Source organism: Nicotiana tomentosiformis, chromosome 2 (genome assembly GCF_000390325.3).
Source record: "Nicotiana tomentosiformis chromosome 2, ASM39032v3, whole genome shotgun sequence".
Taxonomy (NCBI): domain Eukaryota; kingdom Viridiplantae; phylum Streptophyta; class Magnoliopsida; order Solanales; family Solanaceae; genus Nicotiana; species Nicotiana tomentosiformis.
This window is the reverse complement of record NC_090813.1, coordinates 51,163,658-51,185,783: the sequence shown is the minus strand read 5'-3', so window position 1 is coordinate 51,185,783 and position 22,126 is coordinate 51,163,658. Positions and strand designations below refer to the sequence as shown.

At 35.6% G+C, this 22,126-nt stretch overlaps 2 protein-coding genes across 5 annotated transcripts; one reads left to right on the top strand and one right to left on the bottom strand.

Moving 5' to 3' along the window:
* Window positions 1-605: 605 nt before the first annotated feature.
* On the top strand, window positions 606-12,100 carry LOC104087766 (uncharacterized). Of its 4 annotated transcripts, XM_009592328.4 has the most exons (25): window positions 606-687; window positions 785-857; window positions 3,167-3,297; window positions 3,411-3,495; window positions 3,641-3,694; window positions 3,913-4,004; window positions 4,089-4,192; window positions 4,642-4,714; window positions 5,353-5,755; window positions 6,129-6,452; window positions 6,544-6,738; window positions 7,062-7,157; window positions 7,244-7,307; window positions 7,701-7,825; window positions 8,343-8,589; window positions 8,703-8,854; window positions 8,943-9,064; window positions 9,514-9,637; window positions 9,731-9,789; window positions 10,055-10,148; window positions 10,231-10,420; window positions 10,780-10,881; window positions 11,184-11,299; window positions 11,578-11,637; window positions 11,782-12,100. In XM_009592328.4, exons 2-25 carry the CDS (start codon window positions 810-812, stop codon window positions 11,884-11,886), a joined length of 3,165 nt encoding a protein of 1,054 aa, XP_009590623.1. In that variant the 5' UTR covers window positions 606-687; window positions 785-809; the 3' UTR covers window positions 11,887-12,100. The 4 variants fall into 4 exon arrangements, with proteins under 4 accessions (XP_009590623.1, XP_009590624.1, XP_009590622.1 ...); XM_009592329.4 differs by having other exon boundaries at window positions 606-857; window positions 7,704-7,825; XM_009592327.4 differs by having other exon boundaries at window positions 606-857.
* A 753-nt stretch (window positions 12,101-12,853) lies between these two features.
* Window positions 12,854-14,444, bottom strand: LOC104087767 (HMG1/2-like protein). Its single transcript, XM_009592330.3, has 8 exons — window positions 14,313-14,444; window positions 14,173-14,218; window positions 13,954-14,055; window positions 13,805-13,862; window positions 13,657-13,701; window positions 13,480-13,560; window positions 13,282-13,368; window positions 12,854-13,182 (listed from the first exon to the last, which is right to left on the bottom strand). The coding sequence occupies exons 2-8, from the start codon at window positions 14,208-14,210 to the stop codon at window positions 13,165-13,167; spliced, it is 429 nt and encodes a 142-aa protein (XP_009590625.1). The 5' UTR covers window positions 14,211-14,218; window positions 14,313-14,444; the 3' UTR covers window positions 12,854-13,164.
* Window positions 14,445-22,126: the final 7,682 nt, after the last annotated feature.

Below are 22,126 nucleotides of genomic sequence, written 5' to 3'. Positions count from 1 at the left end.
TAATCCCAGTGAAAAAGTGTCTTCTATTACAAACTCTCCTGGCTTTTATAGCCAAGGATTGCTACTTTATCTATAGCAACATGATGGAATAAATATTACTAGTGGAGGACCCATGATGGTATGTCTCCTCCTTAATTCCTGCAGAGATTCTCTCCTTTGGTGCGGTTGTAACAGCTTTTGTCTGTGAACTCGATACCGACTCGAGCTCGGTACCGGATCGGAACCTCGGCCTTGATTTCGAGCTAGGTGATCACTTTCGGGCATCGATGTTCGGGACCTGTATCGACCGATATTACCTCGGTCGATTCGAACGCCCGGGCTCGACGCCCCCATTTCGGAATTCGCTCGGGGTCTCCATGAAGGTACCCCTCGATTGAAATGCCATCATCGATCGATCTTCACGACCGAGGATCGGTTTTAACCGTATACAATTTGAAATGGATATTGTTTTGTCGTATTTCAGACAGTTGGTACCCGATGGCACCGTCCAACCCGTTTCTCTCTCGCAATGTTCGGATCAACCTCATCAACCGCCACGTGTCCCTAATTGAATAGGAAAGCTACAAAAACTTACAAATAAAAAACACCGGTCTATCCTTGTCCAATCACAAAAACGAAACGGTAAAAATCAACTGCCGTCTCCCCTTTGCTCCTCTCTCTCTCTTGTTTTTGGCATTTCTCTTCCTAGTAAGTCTAACTAAGCACTCACCAAATACTCCCCCATTTTTCTTCCTTTCTCCATTTTTATTCTTCGATCTTTACATTTACTGTGTTTTCCGAGCAGCACAAGTGTGTGTGTGTGTATATTTATGAGTATGTTGAAGAAGCTTGTCGAGAAGGCTTCTTTTGTTAAGAAGGTGAGTGATCTCTGTTATTACCTCTTTAACTTCACCTCTGGATCTTCTTTTTCTATTTCGATTCAGTTTTTTGAAATCAAATTTGAAGAGTCTCAGAGAAAATCCATGGATATATAATGTCACTGCCGATCATTGCTGAGATTTTACATTTCCAATTTGTTTTATTATAGTGCTAATCTCTTCTCGTTTTCTGTTTCCTCACTAATTTCAATGCTCAGTTGATTTTATATTGGTGTGTTTTAAATTAATAAGAAAAGAATTATTTTTGAATTTCAAACTGTTGTTGAGAAGCTCTTGAAGTTGGACTTGATTGATCTCGAAAGTTGTGAAGCATGACGCAATCACGCAATAATGTTAGGCTTTACTTTTGGTCCTAACTGTTAAGATAAGAATATCATTTTTTTGCACTACTTAAATTAGTCTTCATTTAGCAAAAGTACAGGAACTTCTGGAGTAACACTGCTAGTTTAGGAACTTTTGGATTTTAAATTAGTGTCTCTAAATAACAATATCCATTGTGTCTGACACTTCTATAGAAGTTGAGGAAAGAATCTTTTACTTCGAAATTTTTAAGAATCTGATTAATTATAGGTGAATAAAGACCCTTTTTGTAATGATATGAATGCATTTATGTTCCGTTGCTTTAGTAGTATGGGATCTCTATGTTGTTTTTGGAATCAGTAGTTTCTATTTGGGTCTCAAATATGGTTAAATACAAGGTTTCTAGATGTTGCATACAAGCTTTTAATTGGTGCCATTTTTGTTACAAAAATTAGTTGTTTTCAAGATTTTTTTTCTTTATCTGTAGGATTAACTTTTTTTTCTTTTATTTAATAAAAGAAGAAGCTGAATTAAGTGGTCGGTCTTTGTGGTTTAGGTAGGAGAGTGGAGTGAAACAATAATAACGGAAAAAGAGGCACGTAATCTTTTGTGAGTATGAACTATACAACTGCTGGTCGTAGAACAAGGCTAAGAGTGACGCTATTCTGCTTCCTTTTGTAGCCCTAGTTGGAGTGTTAGACTTACGAACCTCTCCTATTTTCACATTTTACAAAAACCTATGAATTTAGGACACATGTCGGGGGACATAATATCTGTCGGAGAAAAAGGAAAAAGGAAATTAATTCCTTGTTTACATCAGATATTTTTGCCACATTCACTCTTTAGCACGCAAAAGGCACAAGAGTGAAGAGTGGGGGATGTAGCCAGAGTCCACACGCAAATATGGACCTCCATAAATGAAGAGAAGTGGGCCGTGGGCCCTCGGCCCATGATTCCATTACGAGGTCCATGAACCTAAGAAACCTAAACATCTGGCAACACTTCTTCTGGGGGGTGCCGCGTGGAGGAGGGAGCAGTGCACCGGAGCTTCAGTTTATTAAAGATTTTTTTTTTTTTTAATACTAAAATCGTTCACTTTTACTTGGCATATATATGAAAAATAGATTTTTATTTTTACTTGTCACTTTATGTATATCTAAAAGAAAATAAATTATTTTTTCAGTTATACACACAGTATTTATTACTCATTTTAAATTATTTTCTTAAATTTAATAAAATATACATCAATTAATATGAGTATCATTGTATTAAAAAGTCAAAAGTATTAGAGTAGCTATAACTTCGTGGGATGATTTAGACATTTTATTATTAGTAAAAAACAATTCGGATAAAATAAGGAAGCGTTGTTGTCTCGTCCACGTGGATCAACGGGCAAAGTACTAATAGATGTGCACTTTGTTTCCGACTTTAAATCTAGGGGCTAATATCCGGCCAACGCTATGTCTTTGAGCAAATTTTTGCTTTTGTTGTACGGAAAAGGGAAAAAATTTAGAACAATGATGAGGAGCCGACTGTTACAGTTGACGAGATTATTTCCTATTACACGGTTCTGGTTCCATAGATATAACAATCCTAAAAAAACAAAAAAGTTTGCTGCATTAACAGATACTAAAAGGAAAATGTCATGATTGGCGACGATGACATTTGCACCATTTGCAGGGAGCACATTGAGATTTTCTTGACTATGTAATAAGCAGTGACGTGTATTTTTTTAGGTTTTTCCTGTTTGATTAAGGGGAAAAAAAACAGATGAGGATCTTCTACTTGCTGATTAACGTTCTTATATATGAACTACTACCATGGTCTCGGTGAAATTAAATGAATCAAATGAAGATCTTTTACATTACCAAAGAGTTACAATAAACAGATGATCGTGTCAAATCTCGAGTTAAAGTTAGGAACTTGGTTAACGGAAACATAGTTGCATTGTATTGTAGTTTTACATATTGCTAAACGTTGTGTTGCAGCCTGGGGGAGATTCAGATGGTCTGAAACCTGAACACATAAATCCCCGCTGTGTTTATCATTATGGCATCCCATCAGGATCTGTGCTATCAGCTTATGACTCCATTCAGAAAATTGTTGCTCTTGCTACCAAGTAAGTGTTGCGAAAATGTTACTACTATATTTCAGTGAGGCTAGGAAAAAACCAATCCCTTTAGGCCTATGACTCAAGGTGTTGAAAATTTCAATATTGTGTTTAATATGCAGAGATGGACGGATCAAATTATTTGGGAAAGATAGCACACAAGCTCTGCTGGTATCGTCAGATACCGTGTCGAGCAAACTTTTGCAGGTATGGATCTTGTGAACCCTGCAAAGAAATTTCTTCATTGACATGGAAATATGTGTAATATCATGAGCATGCATCTTGTGAAACTGATCTCTAATGAAAATGTTTTTTTACAAGTTTATGCTAATTTATTTTTTTGGTCTTGCAGTTTATGGAGAACCAAGGCCTCCTCATTAACATTAACTCCAATAATCGAATAGAGGCAAGTTAGCATACTCTATAAGCAGTACCAAAGTCTTTTCTCACTTTATTTTTCTAAGTAGGAGTTTTCTTTCCACTGTTGCTTTAAAATGTGGGAATTAACTGGGTTTGTTATTGTTGTTACTTTAAAAGGTTAACTTTCTCAGCTATATTTACTTGCTTGAGTGTGGCAATAACTGTGTTGTGAGACTAATAATTTAATAACTTGGTCATCATTAGGTCTGGGATGTAGAGCAGAGGTATTTGTGTAATGTTCAAGACTTCGACCGGGAAATCACTTCTTTTACAATCCTACAGCAGACTTCCTACCTGTAAGTGCTTTGACGGTACATCTAGGATACTCTGATTTGTATGCCTAGATTATGTGAGCCTGAGATTCATTGTGCTGTCCACAGGTTCCTTGGAGATTCATCAGGACATGTTTCAATTATGAAGGTTGTTAAAGCATCCTGTAATATAGAGAAAATGGAATATTGCATTCCTTTTTCAGCATCGCATGGTGAGACCAATTCTCTTTTTTATACATGTTGCTTATTCGTTGTTTCGATGTTGTTCATGCTAAAATTCAACTGCAGTTTACTCATGAAGTAAAGTTTCTTGAGAGATTCTCATATTTGTTTGTGATCACTAATGCTCGTCACTTGGTTCAGGGTTCGTGGATGAAAGTATACATATAAATGTAGATCTTTTTGTTTCAAATGTTAGCGACTTAGGGTACCGAAGTATTTGTAGTCAGAAACATTTACTGTGGATTAAATTTGACATTAAGGAACAATGGAAATACATTTTATAGATGGTTTGAAAGTCCGCCCCCCCCCCCCCCCCCCCCAAAAAAAAAAAAAAAGAATAATAAGAAAGTTGTTAAACAGATCGTTCAGTCACTATTCCATTCATAGGTCCTCAATCACATATCACCCCATGTTGGCCTGACAAATGATACTCATTCAGGCCTATCAAATGAAGTAGCCGGGGACAACGCTGTAGTCCATATACTGCCTCAACCTGCTGCAGAAAGTAAGAGGTAACTTTTATGCTATATTTCTCAGTTTGATAAAGACCAGATCAAGGGACTCTATCCTTTGCAAAAGCTTAGTGCTGCTTTTGATTCAATAAAATTCATATTTATCAATTTTCAATCAATTTCACCTCAAAAAATATATAAGAGGTAAAGCTTCCTATTAATAGTTACCTCTCTTCTTTGCTGGAGACTTTGGTTTCATAACTCTTACTGTATCAGAAATACTGCTGATGGGAAGAAAGTTAGCATTACCCAAAATCTTATTATCATTGTTAGAAACACTACATTCTAGAAGTTACTAGCCATGCATATCTCAATGTTCAAAAAGTGGGTTCAGTAACTTTATCTGAAGTTCATTTTGTGAAACATAGGGGTTTCTGAGCCTATTCGAGTTGTACTTACCATATATGAGATGAGGCACTACTGATAACTTTGTCTGTTGAATTGTCCTCATACTGTATCATGTTGAACTGAATGTGCTTTTACAGACCAAGGTTTATTATGGTTTTGATGATTATATGGCGATTACTATGTTACTACACAACAATGACAACTACCCCTACTACGCCTCAGTCTCAAACGAGTTGGGGACTATGTTACTATACCTTTATGAAAAATTATTGTTTATGATTTTATCGCAGGGTGGCTATTGTTTACAAAGATGGTGTTATAATACTATGGGCAATTCGAGAGAGCAAAGCAATCTTTATAACTGGGGGGTGTCCTTTGCATTCTATGGGTAACGAGACAAAAAAAGCAACCACAGCGTGTTGGTGCTGCCCTTATGGAAGTAAACTAGTTGTTGGATACAGCAACGGGGAGATATTCATCTGGAGTATTCCAGCCACTTCAAATTCAAGCACAGATCAAGAACTTGAGGAAGTGCCTAGTGGAACTCAAAGTGCCCCTATTTGTAAACTGAATCTTGGATATAAATTAGACAAAATCCCTATAGCAAAATTAATATGGGCCTATGCAGAAGGAAAAGCAAGTCGATTATATGTTATGGGCTCCCCAGATTGTCAAGCAGCAAATTTGCTACAGGTTACTTTCTTTTATATATGTGTTTATGTTATTCTGTCACTCTTGCTTTCCTTGATGAATTCAGAGTTCGGACTCCAGTCCTCGTGTATAGCTGCCACTTCATTTTAGGTTAATTTGTTGTTGCAAATTGGTCACCACGTTTTCTTTTTCCAATCTGTTGCCATCTAATTATGCATTAGTCTAGGTTTCTCTCACTTCATTTGCAAGAATAGTCACTAAATAAGGCTAATTCAATGGTGATGGTTGCACACTCATCTCATCTTTTATTAGAACAACATTAAGTAGGTTATTTATATTGGATTACTCTCCTATTTTCATCCAATAGGCCTGCATTCACTCAAAGTCATACGATTTGTCATTTGGCACTTGGCAGGTAGTTCTACTAAATGAGCACACTGAATCTCGCACAATTAAGTTGGGACTTCACCCTCCCGAGTCTTGTCTGAACATGGAGATTATATCAAGCTTTCCTGCATCGAGAAAGAACATTAACAGTTCGTTACTTTTGGTATCAAAGTCTGGCCAAATTTACACATATGATGATTCTTTGATTGAAAGGTACCTATTACAGTACCAGTCTAGGTCACCACCATCACTTCCAAGGGAAGTGAGGGTGAAGCTCCCACTTGTTGATTCAAGCATCACCATTGCAAAATTTGTAGTAAACAATCCCTACATGTTGTTTTCCATGGATCAGGTGAGCATACTTATTCTTCATCTGATACATTTTACTTCTACAATTGTTTTTTCAATGCTATAATTATTGACATCCTTTTCTGGTTTTGCAGGACTATAGTAGCCTGATAAAAGATAGTATACCTCTTTTTCCATTTGAGAGGGCACAAAAAGATGGAACTGGTCCAAATTCAACTCAATTTTCCAAGGCCAAAAATGTATTCGTAAGTGGACACGATAATGGAGCCATAAACTTTTGGGATGTCTCATGCCCAAATCCACTTCCTATTGTTTCACTAACTCAGCAGGTAATGTAGCAAGAAATTTCTATTTTGGAATCTCGAAAGGCATTTTCTCTTTCTTGTTGGTCAACCTCAAGTTGTCGATAGACCATGTCGCAACAGAACCACTACTTATATTTGATTGGCCCCAAAGGTGTCGTTTTCGGGGATAGTAACATGTATCTCTTAGTTGTCTCAACAGCCTTAGTTTTTTCAGTTGTATATGCAAACAGTTAGTAGGAGGACTATCAATTTATAATCAATTCAATAATGTGAGCCCGTCAATCATGTTAACATTTAGCTTCTTCTGTTTATTGCCATTCGAATTTACTGTAACTTTAACTCTGCAGAGTGAGGACAACCTATCCTTAAGTGGTATACCATTAACGGCGTTGTGTCTTACCTCTGACTTACATATCCTCATCTCTGGTGATCAAAGTGGAACGGTAAGCCTACCTTTTATGGATATACCAAAATTGAAGGTATTTTCTGCATTCTGAGGGTCTTATTTAGCTGTATACTTGTCATGCAGGTACGTATCTATAAGTTCAAAACTGAGTTTTTTGCCCCCGACACCAGTTTTCTGTCTTTTCAAGGTATGAAGCATGAATATCAGCAAAAATGTGAGAATGTTACCAGACATTGTTGATTAGTTGAGGTGTATACTTTATTTCGTAACTTTCAAAATTACAGTGGACGTTTCTGTAAATTTTCATTTTATTGGGTCATAACTGCATTACAACATTGCCAACAACTACACCTCAATCTCAAATAAGTTGATTCGGCTATATGAATCCTCACTTCTCCATTTAAGCCCATCTCATATCATCTTATTACCAGATAAATTAAAAGTGAATTAAAATAAAAGTGAGCATAACTGCATTGATCTCCTAAACGTAAATATACCCTATTTTCTTTACTTTATGTAAGCAAATGAATCCAGAATCAGCAGAAAGAATGAACTGTTGACTTATTCATGCTATTCACAGTAGGTTCAAAGAAAGGAAGCAACCCAATCCAGAGTGTCAAGCTTGTTAAGGTTAATGGAGCTGTACTTTCTATAAGCACCAGCCAGGATTCTAAGTATTTTGCTGTTGGCTCTGACCAAGGATATGTAAGCTTCTGCTTCCATTTTTCTTCCAGCTATACAATAGGTTTTCTAGCAATTTATCCTGCACCTCTCTCCTTCCAACATAAATGTTGGTCCCGATCATTTGGGAATGATGCCACTCTAGTAAGTTTGTAAGATTATGTGCAGAATGTGTATTGTATATCTCAGAATTTTAGGTTGACTATTATTGTTAATTCGGTGTGATATGAAGGTTCTCTTGTATGGACGAGCATCGAAGCTTTTAACTGAAAGCAGCTTGTGTGAATGTGTGTGTGTGTGTGTATGTTTAGATACTACATTTTTCAGCTTGATTTGAACTTTTTTGAAGGCTCTAGTCATTCTGAGGTTCTGACAAGTACCCTAATTAAAAATGTTTGGCGCCTTCAATACAAAGCTCCCAGTTACCTGTTTTCCTGTGGTTGTAGAAAGGGGAGCGTGCGACATACTGTAGATGCTTTTCAAGTCTACCATTCAGATTAAAAGATTGAGTGTTTGAAGTCCCACAATTTGTGGTATGCAGGTAGTATTAATTGATTCCGACAGCAAAACCATGCTGTATCAAACACATATTGCCAGTGAAATCTGCACTGGTGTCATCTCTATGCAGTTCAACACGTGCAGCTTGCATGGATTCGACAAGAATATCTTAGTGTTAGCGACAAAAGATTCATCAGTCTTGGCCCTTGAGACAGAAACAGGAAACATACTAAGCCCTTCCATGGTCCATCCAAAGAAACCCTCCAGAGCTTTATTTATGCAGATTTTGGGTACTTAACCATAATTTATAGAATCTGTTGTTCCTATTCTTGGCAAAGCTTGCTCATGAACGTTTAAAATTAGCAAATATTCATGTATTTCCTATTTTCTAACTTTTCTGCAGATGGACAAGAACTGTCCGGTCGAGGATTAAGCATTTCAGATGGTATAGACATGATTAAGGGGAATTCGGATAATAGTGCATCAAAGCAACCAGTAGTATTGCTCTGTTCTGAAAAAGCTTTGTATGTGTATTCCTTATTGCATATTGTTCAGGTGAGTGTCAATTTGTCTTGTGGGCATATATAAAACAAGCATGCAACCCATCTCACCGTGTATTCTCTTTGCGTACAATTATATTCAGGGTATTAAGAAAGTATACTACAAAAAGAAGTTCCATTCATCTCTGTGTTGCTGGGCATCAACATTTGAGACACCTGAGGCTGGCCTTATGCTTCTCTTCTCCAACGGAAAAATTGAGATTAGGTGACGTCTCTTCCAGTGATGTGACCAGATATATGAGAATTATTGTGCTCCATAATATTATCATGAATAGATCCTCTATTGGTGAATTCTGTCATGGATCATACAAGGTTTTTACTGGCTTAGAAATGTTTCTTTCAGTTCTAGTTCAAAAGCATACTATGGCGTACTAGATCTCTAAACCATTAGATTCTTCTGAGGGACAAGAATGTAATGCTGTGGAACATGTAGATTTTGCCTCTTCAAAGAGAGCTTATCAGTTTGCATTTTTATTATTTCCTTTTGAAGTCCTGTTGGGTAACCGACAAAGTGCACTTAAATGTAAACTGATGAGTGCCCGCTAGAAGCCTGTGGCATCTAACTTGTTTTTCTCTCTCAGTTTCTCTAGTTATATCCACTGAAACAAGGGGAAAATTATCTATATCCTGCTGAGTTTAGTCTTCAAACTTCAGGTCTCTCCCAGAGTTGCCCCTTTTAAAGGAAACTTCAGTTAGAGGCCTCATACTTTCGCCGCCAAAGGCAAACTCCATTGCTGACCATTCGATATGCGCTTCAAAAAATGGTGAACTCATAGTGGTATAGCACTGATACTTTAGGCCTTTTCCACTTCTAATAAGTTTATATGCCTTTATTTTCTGACTTGAACTCCAAATTTTTCAATATGACTAGGTTGACAGGGATCAAGAAATGTTCTTCGTCTCAGTTCCCTTGCAAAATGATACTTTCAGGTGATAACAAAATCTTTTTTTTTATTTGACAGCCCTGCTTTCTTCTTGCTTATTCCGTCTGCAACTCCTAAGGAGGAATTGTCTAACATAGTTGCCCCCCCCCCCCCCACCACCACCATCACCACCACCACCACCACCACACACACACACCTCCTTCAGTTCCCGCTCTCCGGTGGGAATTCAATTATGTTCTAAGAAATACAGAATTGCCTGCAATCCATAGTATATTCATAGTATTGCTGCGCATGATATTCCTCCATGACAGGTTCCTGGACTTTGCTTCCCAAGTTTACGATAGAAATCTAGTGGTTGAACCAGGGCAGATCCCTGCACCCATCATCCACAAAGAAAAGAAAAAGGTTGGGGTTCTCCAAACTCTGAAATTTTAGCTAAACCTTTTAGTTCATTATTAAATAATTTCTTTTACATTCATGACTATAGGGAATTCTTGGATCTGTTTTCAAAGATGCCAAGGGAAACAAGGCAAACAATGTGCCTGATGCCGGAATTGAAAATGCAAGAGCAAGTATTGAAGAGATGTCCGCAATGTTTTCAGTTGCCAACTTTCCATCAAATACACAAAGCGAAGAGAAGTTAGGCAGCAATGAAAAGGATGCTGACTTGGATATAGGTACTTTTTGTCTCTTATAACGGTTGTCCGTTTTTCATCAATCACTTCTTCTATTGAACTGAAGGACCTTGCAACCACATGATAAGGGCAAGAACCTACATAATGCTCCTCTCAGACTGCACTGAAAATCAGACGCAGAAGAAAGTGGAAGTAGGGAGCAGTGAACAAATAAGAACCTTAAAGAATTACAATTTAACTTGCTGAACTTTATATATTCATGAATACCTGAAAGGTTTAGTTGATGAAAGTCTGGAGAGCATTACTTTAAAGAGTTGCTCATTATTTTCCCTTTGAGAGGATCTTAAGTGCTTTTCAAAATATACAACTACCTGATGCTAACTTTATATTTTCCTTTAAAGATGACATTGAAATTGAAGATCCAGGAGAGAAACAGAAGTCAAATCCAATGGTAGCAGCATTAAACAAGCAGAACATTACAAATACATTTCAAGCTCTGAAAGGTAAGTTGGATTGGAAAAAATGATAGTTATTAACATGTTTCCATAGCTGCACCACAACGCATATCTGTCTATACGTGTATAATATAGAAGTGTCGTAACACTTTCAACTTTCTACTGAGTCATGTTAATGCTGTGTGACAAGTCACGAGTTATAAGGTTTTCCATCAGTCTTTTAGCTAGCTTCTTTACTAAGCTAATAATGGTACTGAATGACCACTAGTTCTGTACCATTTTCATTCTAAAAAAAATAGTCTGTTACCATTTTAAAATGTCTTCTAGAAATCATTGTTCTTCTTTTACAGGAAAATTTATGCACATGAAGGTAAAAAATAATAAAGCCCCGACAAATGATGCACCACAAGATGACAAGGCAGATAGTGTTGATCAAATTAAGAAAAGATATGGATACACTTCTGGTGTAAGTATCCTTTCCTGCATTCACAGTCTATTTTGCTCAAGAAGGGAGGGAATTGAAACTGTTTTGTCTAATTGAGAGGGGAAGTTGAAACAATATACTTGTTGAAAGTGAATACTAGTTTTTTTCACTTGGCGTCCTCTTTTACTTCCTAAATATCGGGAGAGTAAACTTACCCTCCATCTTTTACGTCATCTTTTTGTTATTTGACTGAGATTTTGATATGCAAGTAGCTCCATGGAAGCCCGCAATTTAATTAAAGTTTCCTACTATGATTGCAGGAACCCAGTGCTGCAGAGGCAGCAAAGTCAAAGCTCAGTGAAAATCTGAAGAAGTTGCAGGTACTAAAGGATACTTTACTTATAAATTAAAAAGGCTACTATGTCTGATTATTTAGGCTTATCTACTTATTGATAGTACCTCCATCCAAAGATAGAGAAAAGCAAAACAAAAAGGCACTGAAATTTTGTAAATTGCATGGGCAGGGCATCAACATAAGAAGTGCTGAGATGCAGGACACAGCTAAATCCTTTTCTTCCATGGCTAAAGAGGTGTTGCGATATGCTGGAAATGACAAAGCAAACTCATGATTGGTTCACTCTACACGTAAAAATGTGTTTGCTGAAACTGTATATTAGATTACAATTCTGAGTATGTTGCCAGATATCATCTATTGTTCCTTTTTACGGGCTTGGAAGTTTGAGATTTTCTTGTTTTCTTCCTTCTACTTAATATGTAAATAGTTATCACAAACCCTTGGGCATGTTCATACATATGCACAATGTTTGATATGATTCTTTTATAGACGTAGGAGGGTGAACAATGTTTCCTTGTTTGAAGTTATATAGATGCTTGGGTAGAAAGTTCCTATTTGTAAACTTAAAATCTATTAATATATTCAAATTTGCAGCTCAACTACCATCATATGACAATCAAGTTAATACCCAGATAATTACACACTGCCATATTGGAAAAAAGACAAATATGAATGATTGGTCGACTCAGAAGAAACTACCGAAATCGTCCAATATGACAAAGGGACAATATAAGCAATAATAGACCCTTGTACCACTCCTCAAGAAATGGAATATCTTAAATGATAAAGCAGTTATGCTACTTTCCAGTGGCTATAATGACAACTTATACTACTAAATATCTGTCCCACGTTAATTCGTACCTGATAACTTCACCCTTTAAATAAAGATCATATAAGAGTACTGAATAATACAACCAAATAGTCCGAAGCAATTATTCATTTAGCCATTCTACAAAAATTTGGACAGCACATGGAAACGAGACTCTAGAAAAGTAAACAAAGTAGGATTGTATTATCAGATTACAGACATGTTAGACAATAGTAGTCACACTTCACCAAAAAGGCTAGACAAAATTTAACAAGACACCGCCTAAACCAACAAAGAGAACCAGAAAGATAAAACACGTTTTTCTCTAAAGACCAAACGTAAGAGATATTTTTGCAAACCTGTTATATCATGAAGAATAAGATCGTGCCCCAACGCCATAAAGAAATACAATAACAAACGCAAACAAAAGGTATTTGCCATCAAACCATTGCATTATCACGAAACGGATTAGATGAAATGTATATGATACTACCAACAAAAGGAAATCCGTAGCTGAATTTTCCATTAAACACCACCAAAATAAAAATACATAAGCCGTTCGAGCTATCAAGTCAGCTCATCTAAATTACCCTTATCCCGGTCCCAACTAAACCCCCCCAAAAACAAAAAAGAAAAAGAAAGGAAACCTTAAAAAGAGGGCATCTATTTATCAAGGAAAGGGCTGAAAGGGATTCCTACATCAACTTTGCCATAATTTTCTGCAATTCAACAGCTATTCAGTTTTTAATCATCATCCTCCTCCTGTAAAACAAATATGAACAAAACTCAACAATAAGTTTTCCATAATTCACCAAAATAATTTAACTAAAGTAAATTAGACTAATAAATGCAAAGGCAAACCTCTTCGCTTCCATCATCGTCCTCGTCATCATCATCATGAACCTCAGACTTTGACTTGTCTGATTCATCCTCTTCAGCATCACCAGCCTGTGTTGCACCGGAAAAAAAATGAAACCAAAAGGCTGAGCACAAACAAACAAACACACACACACACACTCTTCTCACTCTTTAGTTACATCAGTAGGATAAAATATTAACCTGTTTTCTGTTATAGGCATCCATGTTCTTTTGGTATTCAGCCTTTCTTTTCTCAGCCTTTGCCTGGTAAGGTGCTTTCTCCTAAATCACATTAACAAGCACAGACAAAGTTCAGTAAACAACTCAATTACTGAAAATCATGAAATCATAACCAATTTGAATATAAATTTTACTCACAGCCTCTGACAATTTTTTCCACGCGTCTCCACCAGCTTTACCAACCTATAATGATACCGATAGAAACATTAATTAAGAAAAAAAAAGTAAACAGAAAAACCGATGGCTACTGCGTAAAATAAGGTTTTGCTTAAGAAGAATAACTCACAGCGGCAACAGATTTGTTGTTTGGGTGCTTTTCCTTGTACGTCTTCCTGAACTCCTCCCTTTATTCATCAAAAAACAGAAGGAACACAATTAAATACAGCTGGTTTAAACAGAAAAAATCAACAAAAAGAACAGCGATTAGAAGCGTACATGAAAACGAAGAAGGCACTTGGAGGCCTCTTAGGCTTGTTTGGATCCTTCGCAGCTTTCTTCGCTTTCTTCGTCTCGGTAGCCTTCTTCCTTACTCCGAGCCTGTAACAATTCATCAAAAAAACAAATTATAATCAAAATTAATCCAACAAAATCAATCATAGAAGCACCTAAAGACCTAGATCTGAAACAATAACACGAAAAGAGAAGAAAACTCACTTGGAATCAGCTCCAGCCTTAGATTTACCTCCTTTCATGACGAAACCTGCAACGAAATTGCAAAAACCGGTGAGAATCGGTACTGAACCGGCGGAAAAGGTGAAAACTCGGCCGAGTCAGCGTCGTTAGGGTTACGTTACCTCTAGAGAGAAAAAACAAAGAGATGTATATTCCTTTGGTGCGTTGTGAGTGAATTGGGTGAGCGAAGGGGCGAGAGATAAGAAGCTTTCAAGTGAGGGACTGCAAAAGAATTTTGCACAGTGTAAAATCAAATCATAGAATGAAATTTGAAGTCCGGGGGCTGGTTTGGGCGGGATTTCGAAAATTCTTTTGCCACGTCATCGATCCGCGCGCTTCTGTTTATTGGATGTGGCGCTGTTCGCTACTTCTCTTTCGTATTGTTTTGGCTTCTCTTGGCTTTGTGTTTTCGTTGTGTTTGTTGTGGGGGAGGATTGTGGCCGTTGGATGGCCTGAGAGGGAAAGATTAAGACACGTGGCAGGATCCTGTAAGTCTGGGGCTTTTAGTAATTTGATCCACACGTGTAGGTGGGTTTTGTGGTGTAATGACAGAGTTAACCTTTTTTATTATGACGGTTCTGTAAAGGGGCGGTGTGGGTTTATTAAACAAATCTCGACAAGGGGAATAATTGATGCTTAGACCACGAGTGGTAGGGTTAGTCTAGTCATTTCACTAGCTGAAAGAATCTCTCATTTCCATTCATTTTCCTTCTTGCAATTGAAAAATATATATATATTGTCTCATTTTCCATTTTTATCTACAACGCCAGTTGTTCTTGTTTTGCTACCAATAAATATATTTATACTAAAACTAATATTTTAATTAACATGCTAGTTCATTCTGAATTTACAATTGGGTAATGGTAAGACTAGCAATACACCTTTTTTACATCAAACGTGATCCCGAAGTCAAGGTACGAGTTCGACCGAATTCAGTAATTTTAATCTAAATATTTTATTTATTTAAAATATTTATTAAATATACATAAATTTTTAATTTACAATGCAATAATTTAAAAGAATTAGAATCCGAACACAACAAATTCATATCCCGTTCCACATTTGCGTCATATGATCAAGTTGAAATAAGAGAATAGCACTATCACGTTAGCGGATTGCGTTTCAAGTTCTTTTTAATATTTGAAGTCAACTAACTCGAAATGCAGTCAATTGCTGCCACTAAAATATGTAATTCATCAAAAAATTGAGTGTTAACTCACATGTAGAACTATTATAATGCATCTTGTATGTGGAAATAGGGGTGTACAAATAAAACCGACAAATCGTACCAACCCGATAATACGAGTCAAATCGAGAAAAAAAACTTGACTATGATTTGTTTTGATTTGATTTGGTGTTGGAAAAAAAAATCGATCGTATTTGGTTTGGTTTGGTTTTAACTTAAAAAAGTCAAACCAAAATCAAATCAACCCGACATTATATGTATAGAAGTTTTAAATATATTTAATACATAAAAATATTTATGGTAGTATAGTTTATAAATATTTCTAGGTTTTTTCATAGTTTTATATTTTAACGTATTATTTCAAGTTTGGGCTTATAAGTTTTGGATGCTCCAAAAAGTTTTATAGTCCATAAATATTAGTAACTCAAATAAATCCTAAACCAAAATCAAATTAATACTAATACTAATAAAATACATTCAATTGTACTACGAATGAAAATAGTATTGAATATCTATTTTTTAGTTTTTCCATGGTTTAGATAAAATGTATAACTTATTTTTCCTTTAGTGGTTAGTCATGTAAGTAATAGTACCTATTAGTCATAATTTTAAATTATATTTATTTTCATTATGGCTTATTAGTAATATTTATTTTATGCGATTTTATTATCTTTATTGTTGAATATTTTAGTACAATGCTATGACTCATCTTATATTTATGTTATTTTATTGAAAAATATCTTATATAGTTCTGTCTTGCTAGGATTAAAGAAATATTTTGACCACAAATTTTACGTTTTGTGTTATGAAGATTTTATGGGGAAAAAATCAAAAATCCAAAAAATTCGAGAAAAACCGAGATTATATTATGTTAATTTTTATTATGGTTTATTAATTAGCAATATTTATTTTATCTTTGTTATTTAATATTTTAGCATAATGCTATGAATAATCTCATGTTATTATGTTAGTTTCTTGAAAAATACATTATATGTGGTTATATTTTACTAGGACTTAAGAATATTTGGATCACAAGTTACATATTTTATGCTATGAAGACTTTACCGGAAAGAAAATCCGAAAAACTCGAGAAAAAACGAGATTGAAAAATTCGATTTTGTTGGTTTTGTTTGGTTTATAAATTTAAAAATCCGACACTATTGATTTGGTTTGATAATTGAAAAATTCAAATCAACCCGACCTATATGCACCTCTACTTCTAAGCTGAACTCCATTGCCTTCATTAGTCATTGGAGTTCTTGCAATTTACTTGGTTCGTGAACGGATGAAAGGTTTATTTGGCGTGTGGTCTTCCTTCATGAGATCTCCACATGGATCTCATTATGTGTTGAATTTGATCATTTTTAATCTTGTCTCGCTTTATATGATCGGACATCCATTCTAACATTTGCATTTTATGTGACAGTCATCTTATGGAGTACATGATATATATTGTTAGTTTGCTCATTTATAGATGAAGCAACACAAGCATATGCTTAATGACTATTCTTGTTATAAACCCGCAATCCATGATCATGAAAAAATAGCTTATATCTTCAATCATTATTTTCTCGCTAATGACGTCCTCTTCATACATGTATTATTATGTATTACTTTCTCTATCCCAATTTATGTGATATAGTTTGAATTTCGAAAGATAAATTTCTTAATTTTGACTGTAAATTCAGATATATAATTTTCTAAGTTTTTTTTGAAATACAATTTATGTTAGGATCAAAATAATTGGGCGTTATGCGGAAGCTAGCAAAGTATATCTTCACTAACAATAATCAGACAGCAGAAGAAAAATATACCAAAAGAGACACAAGTATTTAATGTGGTTTAGTCAATTGACATATATCCACAAGTAGAGATGATCAATTTACTATACAAAAGAGAGTACAAAATACCGAGAGAACAACCTCACAAAGAGGCACGCACAAGTGTCAAGCTAACACTTGCCCCAAAAATTCTCCCAAACAAGACTCTCAAACCCCTTATGACTACATTGTGAATGCTATTAAATGAGAAAGGAGGATTCTTAATTTATAGAAGTCCAAAATATTTTCTTCCAAGAAAAAAGGACTAGATAAATTTTTTTTGTAAAAGGTAAAATAAATTATGGTAAATGTATTACTTTCCTTCAAGAGATATAAAAAACAGATATGATAAGAAAATATGGAAAAATACCTAATAGTGTGAAATATAATACTATTCCTTTTGTCCTAATTTATGTAACTGTATTTGAATTTCGAGAGTCAAATAAATTTTTCTTTGGTTGAGATCTTTTTCATATGCCTTTTAAATATATCAAATTACTAATTTTTTTGTGACCTATAATATTTTTTGCGTAGTTTTCAAATACGTAAATTGTTGGATATGTGCAAAAAAAGTCTCACATGAAAAGTAGAAAGAAAAAAAAGTTACTTATAATGAGTTGAATACTCTTAATATGGTATGAGTCCTTTCGAAAAAAACTGTGAGGGCTTGACCTATTCTTGATCATATAAATAATTTTCAAGGTGTTATTGATCAGCTGTCTGGAACGGGAGTCAATTTTGATTATGAGATAAAAGGATTTTGGCTTCTTAACACTGTAAGATTCTTGAGAAACATTTTCTTTGATAAATTCAGCTCTTGGTGGTAAGGTGACTGATGATAGGCTATAATTACGTATTTTAGTCGATTATTACACTCTAATTTACTGCACTTTAATTGAGTTTGAGCTTTAATCACTAGTGTTTTGCACTAATTGTGTGTTTTATGCCTTGTAGGAGTGATTCAGAACTATGTAGATATTAGAGAATGAATTCAAGTGATTTGGAGCTTTGAAGTCTGAGTAACAATCCAAGTAATTAAGCCGGGATCGTGTTCGGGGATCAAATTTGATCGTTAAGAACGAACGAAGAATCGATTAGGCATATTGCGCACTGTCTAGTAACATGCACATAACTTTTTGCTCAGAACTCCATTTGAGCTTCACAATATATGGTTAGAAAGTTAATTCAAAGAGCTATAACTTTCATGTTTTACATATTTCCAAATTCCAAACATAACAGGGTGAAAATGCGCAACAAGTGCGCGGCCACGCACTAGCCGCGGATGTGAGGCAGAAACTGGCCAAAATCCGCGGCCAAATCCGCGGCCGCGGATGTCGTGACCTGGAAAAATATCCTTTTTTCGCGTAGTAGAAGGTATAATTATTTGGGCCCGACCCTACTTGGTATATATATATATATATATATATATATATATATATATATATATATATATATATATATATATATATATGAAAAACGGTATTTTGAGTACTTTTGACATATTTTTGACACAATTTAGACCTAAGGAGGCTAAGGAGACTGGGGATTCGACCTAAGGAGGTAAGAACACACTAGGAATAATGCGGAGAATTCTTCTACAAGTTTCTCACTTCCTTCTTCCTATTTCTATTATTGGTTATGAATTCTAGTATTGTAGTTATGCATACTATTATGAATATCTAATTTGTTATCTAAGGTTTTGATGGAACCTCTTGGAGGATGAATTCTTGTTATGTTTTAATATAATTTAACCTTTGAATTTGTCTATTTGTTCAACTACGTGCTTATTTCAGTTGATTGAATGGCCATCGTTTGACTGTGCCTATTTATTATGTGTTGCTTGAGAAAGGATACATATTTAGGTGGTTGTTGAACAACGTCACTCCTAACGTATGTGAGAAATCAATACATCGGGTTTAAAGGTAGGTTTAGAAATAACAAAACTTTGACGTGGTTATAGTGAGCTGTTTGGTAAAGCCAACTAGCGTAGTTCGAGAGAATATGCCTAGTCAATTATTGTAGTTGCTCGAGAGAGAATCACGGCACCTAAAGTACTCACGATCAGTAGAGAATACATAGGCAAAATTATAGGAAACATAGCGGGAATGATTCCGACAATTGGAAAAATCATAACTCTAGACCTCTTGAATTTAGTCTCCAACCCTTAGTATCTTTAGTTGTTAATTTACTGTTTTAGTTTATTAGTTAATTAGTTAAATATAAGAATCTTAATATTTATAACTTAGGAATTGTTCAAACTTGTCTTCTTAGTGGTAGTCAACAACTATAGCTAAGCCTTAGTTCTATGTGGGATTTGACTCCGGACTTGTAAACCGGATTATATTTGTAGCGACCGCTTATCCTTTTTAGGATTAGAGTTGGGCGTGACCATAGAATAAGCCAAGTATAAGGCCCCGTGAAAGTTTTTCTAAAAATTGGGGTTCTGTGATATCGGGGCAGGCGTAGAGGTTAATAATAGTAGAAATTCTTCATTTCGGACTTTTTAGATTGAACAGTTCGTTAGGGAGTTGAAGGAAAATATTTGGCAGATATAGGCATTTTTGCGACCCATTATGCGGCCGCAGAATGATCGGAGAGTGAGGCAGTTTTTCTGGGTCATTTTGATGTCATTTTTGTGGCCCATTATGCCACCGCATAACCATTTTGCGGGCCGCACTCTTGTCGCACAATCAGCCTTGGAGTTTTGCGGAGGGAGGTTCTGCGGCGCATTATGCGATCGCATAACAGGTCTACGAGGCCGCATAGTGACCGCAGACCCAGTAAGTTTCTTTCCAGTCTTGGCACCCAATTTGTGCGGCCGATATGCGGACCGCATATCCATTCTGTGGTCGCACATATCCTGTCCCGGAGCTTCCTTTTTGGGAATTTTTAAACCCGGCCCTTCTTCATTAAAACTTATACCATAGCCCATTTTGAGCACATTTCTGATATTTTTAGAGTGAGAGAGAGTTCTTAGAGTGGGGGAGTAACCTTTAACCTATTATCCATCAATTCTTGCTCAGTCAGTAAGGATTAACAAAGCAAGTCTTCATCCTAAAGGTAAGAATCTATGCCCTAACTCTCAATTTCAAAAATTTACAAAAAATGCGATAATTAAAGAGATAATTTTTGGGTATTGGGGTTGTTGTCTTGCATGCATTTATTCTTGAAATATGCGGGAAGGTTGTGAGCTAGAAATGGTAGAGAATGGGTTGGGGAATGATGGAATCTTTCACAAAAGGGCCTTAAGAACATTGATGCACACCTAGTGTTTGATAATATGTTCAAATGAGCTAGAATCATGACCATCTTCCTAATTTTTTGTCCAACTTGTTATAATTGTAAAATAGATCGAAGTGCTAAGAATTATGAAATGTTTTAGAGTTTAAAGGAAGCTCAATTGAGGTATGTTGGCTAAACTTTATCTCTTAGAATCGAATTCCATAATGTTCCCGTGAGTTTTAAAGTATGGGTTGTGTATTAAAATGTTATGACTTTGAATCGTATTTCAAATGAAAGTTAGTATGCCAAATTGTGCGAGAAAATCTCAATATTCTTAACTCTTAATTGCTCGTATATGTACCTAAAGTCTTGATTGGAAATATTTTATTGTTGATAACATATAAAGGTGGCTGGAAATGAAATAATTGAATTGGGGGATATAGTGTGTGGCCAACGTGAAAAGAATTTAAGTTATGATTGTGGCTGGTAGTGAAAATGATCTGAGAAAATACGATAAAGAATATGAAATGCGCCTCGACTCAATTGTTTAGAAACGATTTCGAAAATATAATTGCCTAAAAACGTTTGTACTAAATTCATGCTCATAAGTGTATGCTTTAACTAATGCTTTGCTTTATAAATATATCCAGTATGCTTCGAGTTCTTACATACTCGGGTGTTGAAATTGTATATTATTATTTATGGGAAGGAGTATTGCAAGAATAAATGATGTATTGATTGCTTATGATTTTGATGTGTGCTTGTATTGCTGGTCAGTATACCCCATTATTTGGGAAGAAACCTTTTGCGTTTAAAGTTCCCATTACTAATAAATTTGAGTTATATGATTGCTGGAATATTATATATGTTGATATTTGATGGTGATCTTTGAAATTGAAAGAGGTGAAACTGTGGAATATGAAATACGGTCACCGTGCCAGGAATAAATATTATTGTGAATGGCCAAATGAGCCAAGGAAATATTATTGTTGTGAGTGTCTGGAAATACTAATAAGAATTTATACAATGTGAAAGTTGTTGAGGCGAGTACAATTGTATTTATGTTACCTTTGTGTGCAAATCAAATAAAAAATATTTTTGGGAGCATCATTAGCAAAACCGATGAAGGGTGGGTCATAAGGCCTACACATGAAACTACACATGTCGGTATAGTGGTGGATTGTGATTATTTCCCTTATTTGGGATAGAATTAAAATATTGGAGAAAATTATGATATTATTCCCCTTAATTTGGGATAAAACTAGTAACAATTGTGGATTGGAAAAGTCAACCCACATGTGGGAAGGCGGCCTAGCTGATCGGGTGGAGATCGGACGCCATGTTGCGCATATGGTGGTACTACTCTTGGTAATAAATTTCTTTCGCTTCACTCGTCAAACCACATTATTCGTGGGGAGATGGCCTAGCCGATCGGGTGTGATCAGACTCCGTGCTAACAAAGACGGTGGTATATCGGTGCTAATGATCTCCCAACTAAAATTGTATATGAAGTTCGTATTTTGAAAATTATTATGTTTTAACTGGACAATTGGATATTGTTGATTGTGACTTGTTGTTTCTATGTGTTATCTTTTCTTATATAGTCATTCTATTTTGAAAGAGAATTTTTAGCTTTACATACTAGTACTATTCGACAGTACTAACGTCCTATCTGCCGGGGGCGCTGCATCTTTAATGGATGCATGTG